General features: G+C 44.9%; 1 protein-coding gene across 1 annotated transcript in view; it reads right to left on the minus strand.

Moving 5' to 3' along the window:
* ankfn1 (ankyrin repeat and fibronectin type III domain containing 1) overlaps positions 1–6,798 on the minus strand; it is a 20,977-nt gene extending 14,179 nt beyond the window's left edge. The window contains exons 1-4 of the mRNA XM_048245495.1: positions 6,684–6,798; positions 3,662–3,775; positions 2,064–2,161; positions 1,578–1,668 (exon numbers count right to left, since the gene is read on the minus strand). Coding sequence (XP_048101452.1) covers positions 1,578–1,668; positions 2,064–2,161; positions 3,662–3,775; positions 6,684–6,798 — 418 coding nt within the window. The remainder of the gene's footprint in view (positions 1–1,577; positions 1,669–2,063; positions 2,162–3,661; positions 3,776–6,683) is intronic.
* Between the last annotated feature and the right edge of the window lie 702 nt (positions 6,799–7,500).

Here is a 7,500-nt window from a genome sequence, read left to right on the forward strand (position 1 = left end):
AGATTCGGCTTTGACACTCATGTGTGCAGAAAACGTAAAGCATCACCTACACCACAGCTGATATAGAGCAGAACCCCCCACACACACACACACACACACACACACACACACACACACACACACACATACACACACACACACACACACACACACACACACACACACACACACAAACACACACACCAGGGTTTGGTACCCAAGGATGCCTGTGGAACATTGAGTACTAGTAGAGGTGTCACTTAGCTTAAATCTCTTGAAGAAGCAGAGAACATCGTGAATACAGAAAATAGCCACCTCTTGCAGAAATGGGTCATTGTTGTATGTAGAGTGTGTACGCGGGTAGTTATTGAACATGAAGATTCACTTAGACCCACTTAAACCAGGTCTAACCCAGGTTTGCAGTCTTAGTGAAGGGTGTTTCTTCATGTCTATGAGCAGGCTTGAACAATGAGTGGTATGGAGGCTGTTGTCTTTAGGCTGTTGTTGTTTTGTGTGATGGTGTCCATGACAGAGGCTTGTTCTGAGAAAGTGGCGTTGTAATCAGATGAAATAAGGACATGAAATGACCAGCTGTGCTCCTGCTGATGAGAAGGTGTCCCAACAGTGACGTAAATGGGATGGCTTTGCACTCTGAGGAGACGCTTCACTACAAAAAATGGCTTATCTAATAAAATCGAACTGAATCTTATTAATCTTTTATCAAGATCAAAATTTCTAGTTGGTATTGTTTTCAGTATAAAGAGACTTACCTAGCTTTCTCGTCAAATCAAGACTAATTTAAGAGATTAATCTTAAATTAATTTAAGAAGAGTTTGATTTATTCTAAGACGTTTCATCCTGAAAACAAGCAAATTTGTCTGCAAATGCGTTGAGTAAATTTGTCTTGTTTTAAGGTGTATTTAGAGGATGTGCTGCAGAATGCAATACTATTATACTATTACACTATACTATTATATGCAATACTATTATACTATTACACTATACTATTATATATATATTAGGGGTGTGAATCTCTCATGTAAAGACGATTCGACCAAGATCTCAGATACATGGGCACGATTCGATACAAGAAAAGATACATGTTTATAAAAAAACGATTCAGTGCGATTCGATGCGATGTGATTCGATGCAATTCGATGCAGTTCAAGAATGGAAAGCATTCTGAAAGATTTTTTATAATTTGCTCAAGGTGCACATTTCGAAAAACAAAAGCCGACCGAGTGCAAGTTGTCATATGCTTAAGTTGCAATAGATGTATGGGTAATGAGGTCATTTGACAACTTTGGACAATGAATGTAACCAAAAACGAACTGCATTACCCACAATTCCGTACATGATAGTTTCAAAACCGGAAGTGGGATGAGCGCTGTTTGGAACGTAAATGAGTCTGAGCGAGCAGAAAGGTTGTGCACCGATTCATAACAAGTAAATCGCATAACGACCGGTTCATTTAAGTTTTTTTCCGATACGGGGCTTCACATCATGTAATATAATTGTGTTACATCGTGTGGTATCATATTCCCATTTCTCCTGAGGGTGTTAGCCATATCGCCAGCTCTAGGATGAGCTCTACTTACTGGAGGGAGCTGCTGATGGTGGTAGAGACTGCTGTGGGGGTCCCCAGCCCTTCATGTTGTAGGCTGACACCTGGACATAGTACAGCCTTCCCTGTCAGGAGAAGACACACACACACACACACACACACACACACACACACACACACACACACACATTGGATGTATTTCTAAACCTGCAATATGTCACAGTTTGCATTCAATTAAGAAAAATACATTGTTGAGCCTTCAAGTGCAACGCTGAGCATTTGTCTGGTTCTCACTACTGACTCCTCTCTCATGGCCTTTTTGCCTATCTGTGTGTGTGGGGGGAAGAAGAGAGAGAGAAGGAGAGAGAGGGGAGAGGGGGTGTGTGTGTGTGTGTTATTGAAATGCATCCGAACTTGGTTAGCACTGTTGGGATGAGGTCCACTGTCGTCTTAACCTACACAACCTCTGCAGTGTGCGTGTGTGTGTGTGTGTATGATTTAAATATGTGATGAGGCTTACTGTGGTGAGGCCACTGATGGTGCATTTCAGGGTCTGCAGGTTCTCCAACAGCATCTCCCCCGCTAGCAGAGAGAAATCCTTCAGACAACTCCACTCCACTGCAACGACACACAACACACACACACACAGAGTGAGAATCACACACCTGAAACTCTTCCCATCCGTAATGGAGAAATGTTTTTGTTTAGTCACTTTATTTGCTCCTACAGCCAATTTCACTTTTTGAAATACACTCTTTAATATCACTTTTTCATGCCACCAATAAATGAATAGCTGTCGCCGCAGTTGGAAGCTAGAGTCATCTCGCGGCCCAGAGGGAGCCATCGCAGCTGTGTTTCCTGACTGAACACTCATCAGAGGCATTGAGACTTGGGAGTGTGTGTGTGTGTGTGTGTGTGTGTGTGTGTGTGTGTGTGTGTGTGTTTGTGTGTGTGTGTGTGTTTGTGTGTGTGTGTGTGTAAACTTCATAAGTTACCCCAGAAACCAAGCAACACACTACACAATAGTGTGCCTACTGAGAGCCTTTCAGTGATTCTCTCTCCAGTCATCCGTAACTGGGAATAGATCAACTGCTGCCATTTGGAGGTATGTGTGGAAGCATGTTTTATAACGTGGTGTGTGTGTGTGTATCTGTACGCATGCATTTGTGTGTGTGTGTGTGCTGTATAAGTGTGTGTGTGTGTGTGTGTCTGTGTGTGTGTGTGTGTGTGGTATTACGTGTGTTTGTGTAATGTATACAGTTAGTGTGTGTGTGTGTGTGTGTGTGTGCGCAGGGCCATGCTAATCATTAGCGCCAGCTGCTTCCTGTTTGGGCAGAGCTGTGAGTGTGGCCTGCCGCTGGAGGGGGGAAATTGAGACGAGGAGCAATCCATCAACACAAGAGGGATCATCCACAGAGGAGTTCATTATACTCCCCTCAACTTGCCCCTCCCTCCTCCTCTCCTCCCCTCCTCCTGTCTTCTATTCTCCTCTCTTCTCTTCTCCTCCCCTCCCCTCCTCTCCTCTCTTCTCTTCTCTTTCAACAGGTTTCAGTTATGACATACTGTATTTCTGCAATCCCCCTATCTGTCATCCCTGTACATGTCACCCTATCTGTCATCCCTGTGTGTGTGCGTGTGTGTGTGTGTTTGTATGTATAAGTATAGTATAAGTATATATACTCTTTTGATCCCGTGAGGGAAATTTGGTCTCTGCATTTATCCCAATATCCCGTGAATTAGTGAAACACACTCGGCACACAGTGAACACACAGTGAGGTGAAGCACACACTAATCGGCGCAGTGAGCTGCCTGCTACTTTCGCACCTCGGGGAGCAGTGAGGGGTTAGGTGCCTTGCTCAAGGGCACTTCAGCCGTGCCTACTGGTCGGGATTCAAACCCGCAAACTCGGGGTTACAGGTCCGAAGTGCTAACCACGGCTGCCCCCAATGTGTGTGTGTGTGTGTGTGTGTGTGTGTGTGTGTGTGTGTGTGTGTGTGTGTGTGTGTGTGTGTGTGTGTGTGTGTGTGTGTGTGTGTGTGTGTGTGTGTGTGTGTGTGTGTCGTGTGTGTGTTTCTGTGTGTGTGTGTGTGCATATGTGTGTGTGTATTAGAGACACACCTCTGTATTTGGTGACTACGGCGGAGTTGACACTGGTCGGCTCCTGAAACGTGACGGTGAGCGACGTGTTGCTTGTCACACTCAGGCGCACTGTGGACGGTGCCTCTGGAGGGCCTGTGGGGTCACATGAAGGAGAGGTCAGAGGTCACACAGATGTCAAAGGTCAACAAAACAGCCAAAGGTTCAGAGGATAGTCATGTGTCTGCTCCATATTCACCTACTAGTAAATCTGAACACTGAAAACCTTAAAGAGGTTCAAAAAGTTAAAAACACTCTTCCAAGGATTACTCTTTTCCTAACACTTCTAACAACCTAACACTCCTAACACACACTCACCACTTCCCTCTTCTTATCACATTTTGACTAGTACTTATAATGTCTGCACTCTTGTAATACCTCTAGTAATAGCATTGACAGGTGCAGTAGTAATTCCTAGCTAAGGTCTCTCTGCACTGTAGCTTATTGCATTGTAGCTAACTGTGTCTTGCTGTAAGTGGCTTTGAATAAAAGTGTCTGCTAAGTGCAAATGGGGGCAGCCGTGGCCTACTGGTTAGCGCTTCGGACTTGTAACCGGAGGGTTGCCGGTTCGAACCCCGACCAGTAGGAACGGCTGAAGTGCCCCTGAGCAAGGCACATAACCCCTCACTGCTCCCCGAGCGCCGCTGCTGTATGTCCTCACATGTATCAAGACGTGTGTATACTACTTGAAGTGTGAGGAAATGTCACTATACATTGTAAACACCACCATATCAAACACCACTCCGGCACCAGAACTATGCAATCAAGAGTAGAATGCCATAGCTACTGTAATTTGTGTGGTTTGTTTGATTAAGCAACATGTTGTATAGATAAGTCAAGTCAAGTTTATTTTTATAGCGCATTTCATACACAGAGGTCATTCAATGTGCTTTACATAAACAAAAGCAAACAGTAATAACAAATAAAAGCATGAAAGGGCAATAGTGAACGAATAGTTTAAAAGGTAAAGTAATAATAATAAAAATAAAAATCAGTAAAATAATTTAAAAATAGAGAGTGATTAAAAAGACAAAATAAAAGACACAAGGTAGAATACATTTCAAATTCAGAAATTATAACTCAGTGCAGTTAGCAGAAAGCATCTGAGAACAGTTTGGTCGTAAGTCTAGATTTAAAACTGGCTACAGTGTGTGTGTGTGTGTGTGTGTGTGTGTGTGTGTGTGTGTGTGTGTGTGTGTGTGTGTTTGAGTGAATAAGCGAGCGAGGTAGTGCGTGAGTGACTGAGTGTGTGTGTGACTAAACAAGATACCTGTAGTGTGTGTGTGTGTGTGTGTGTGAGTGTGTGTGTGTGTGTGTGGTGTGTTTGAGTGAATGAGCGAGCGAGTTAGTGTGTGAGTAACTGAGTGTGTGTGTGTGACTGTGTGTGTGTGTGTGTGTGTGTGTGTGTGTGTGTGTGTGTGTGTGTGTGTGTGTGTGTGTGTTTGAGTGAATGAGCGAGCGAGTTAGTGTGTGAGTGACTGAGTGTGTGTGTATGTGTGTGTGTGTGTGTGTGTGTGTGTGTGTGTGTGTGTGTGTCTGTGTGTGTGTCTGTGTGTGTGTGTGTATGAGTGGTGCAGACGTCCTCCACAGCCCTCTCTCAGCTCAACCACAGGACTCCTCAGAGCTAAAATGTCAGTGCTCTTTCATGTGAGCATTTCAATCACCTGATTCCCTGACACACACACACACACACACACAGCTGGACTGAGAGGAGCTCCTTTGTAATTTTTACTCGATACCACATTGATGATATGGGACTGGAATAGCCATTGCTGTGTGTGTGGTGGACATTTGACTTAGCTACATGTCTGGTGGTATTTGGGATGATTAAGGTCAAGAGCCTCCATTTCCCATTCCTGGCCAGCACAGTCAATTCTGGGTCGGGTCCACAAGGGCAAGATACACTCTGTCAGGCTACAGGCAGCATAACACACACACACACACACTGTGTGTGACAGCACTTCACTCACAGATAGCTGCAGGTTCGACCACATGTCCTTCACATGAGAGAAAAAAGGACACCTATACCCTCAGTGGAGGACACAATATGGCCTTCACTGAACACACACGCAAACACATCAGCGAACGCTGAGGACATCCGCTCTCTGCGTGGAGGAAAAGCCAGTATCAAAGCCAGTATCAATTACAGCCACACACACACACACACACACACACACACACACACACACACGACAGCAAGACGAGCCAAATCACAGAGATGATTCAAATCAATTGTATTCATTAATATAGTACCATTAAATACTGATTTATATAGCTTCTCAAATCAACTGTACTGATTTATATAGCGCCATGTAAAATGTCAACGCATTTCAACTTTTGTTCACCACACAAAGGCCACACAAGGTGAATCAATGAGCAAATCAATTGGGATCATTGCACTGCAGCCAGTGTTTTAAAGTCTGTGGTTACCTTTAACTTTATAAAGCTTAATGACCAAGTTCATACAGGAAACTCTTGAATAACGCTGTTAATTGGTCGCGACGTAAACCAATCGGCTCTTGGTCCCAAACGCCGCGCTAGTTTAAACTCTTGTGGTCTGCGGGCAGGCTCACACAGCACCCGCGCCATGTCTGCGTTTTATTGCTCCCTCCTCTACCCCAGCTCCACCTGTCTAGATCCGCTCTAGATCCGCTCTAGATCTGCTCTAGATCTGCTCTAGATCTGCTCTAGATAAGGGCGGATTTTGTTTTCGTTTGCGCTTGTCTCTTGTTTTCTCGGGGCAGCAATTTTAAGTGTAACTTTGTGTTTGTTATGCAGCTTCAATTTTGCAGCTTCACAGCTTTCACAGCAGCATCCTGAGCAGATCTAGATCGCCACGAACAAGCATACTCCCTTGTACTTACACTAATAAAATCTTGATTATTAATTCTGAGAGTTTCTGAAATAGGCTGTTAGAAGAGCAGAAGTTTGGCTGCTGGCGTGTGTGTGTGTGTATGTGTGTATGTGTGTGTGTGTGTGTATGCGTGCGTGTGTGTGTACTCACGCGAGTGCTCGAAGCCTGTCTTCATGCGCTGATAGAGCTTGCAGCGCCACTCCCAGGCCTTCAGCTGCTTGTCCTTCACGCTGTCCGGCGTGTCCAAAGTCAGGCTCTCCCTCATCACCTGATTAGCCCAGTTAAGCTGCCTGCCTCTGCGCCTCGTCCACTAACGCAGTGAGGTGGGCCACGCGGCTCTCCAGACTAGTGACTGAAACACAGTAACACACCATTCACCAATCAGAAGCCACACAAACACACCATCCACCAATCAGCAGAGCAAACACACCATATACCAAGAAAGCCACAGAAACCCTTCGCCAATCAAGAGCCACTCATAGTCCATATAACCAGGCTGTAGCCTACTGTGGAACTACATACTAGAGCAGGGACACTCAGAAGACACGGGCGCGAACACGCTAGGGATTCTGAGGGGCGCTGACAAGCCGCTCCGTCTGGCATCATGTTTTTGTTTGTTTTATGTAATGTTAAGTAATTTTATGTAATGTATGTTTATTTTTTGTATTGGTTTGTCTGGTTAAATGTTTCCCTATTTATTTACGCTATTTTTGATAGTTTGGGTGTTATTCTTAGTCATACTGTTTAAGTCAGCTGGATGTCGTTGACATTTGTCCATTGGGAGCTTGCTATGGCTAGCTTTTGCCCCAGCTTGGCATCGACATCCTTCTATCTATCCGCGAGTGATTGCAGCACTTCACTGTCTCGAAAGTGGGATCTCTCAGGACAGCTGAAACTAGGCTACTCTGGCGAAAGATCTGCGGGGTCACCCGAGCTGTTGCTGACCGGCGAGCTGCCATACCAATTC

Source organism: Alosa alosa, chromosome 6 (assembly GCF_017589495.1).
Source record: "Alosa alosa isolate M-15738 ecotype Scorff River chromosome 6, AALO_Geno_1.1, whole genome shotgun sequence".
NCBI lineage: Eukaryota > Metazoa > Chordata > Actinopteri > Clupeiformes > Clupeidae > Alosa > Alosa alosa.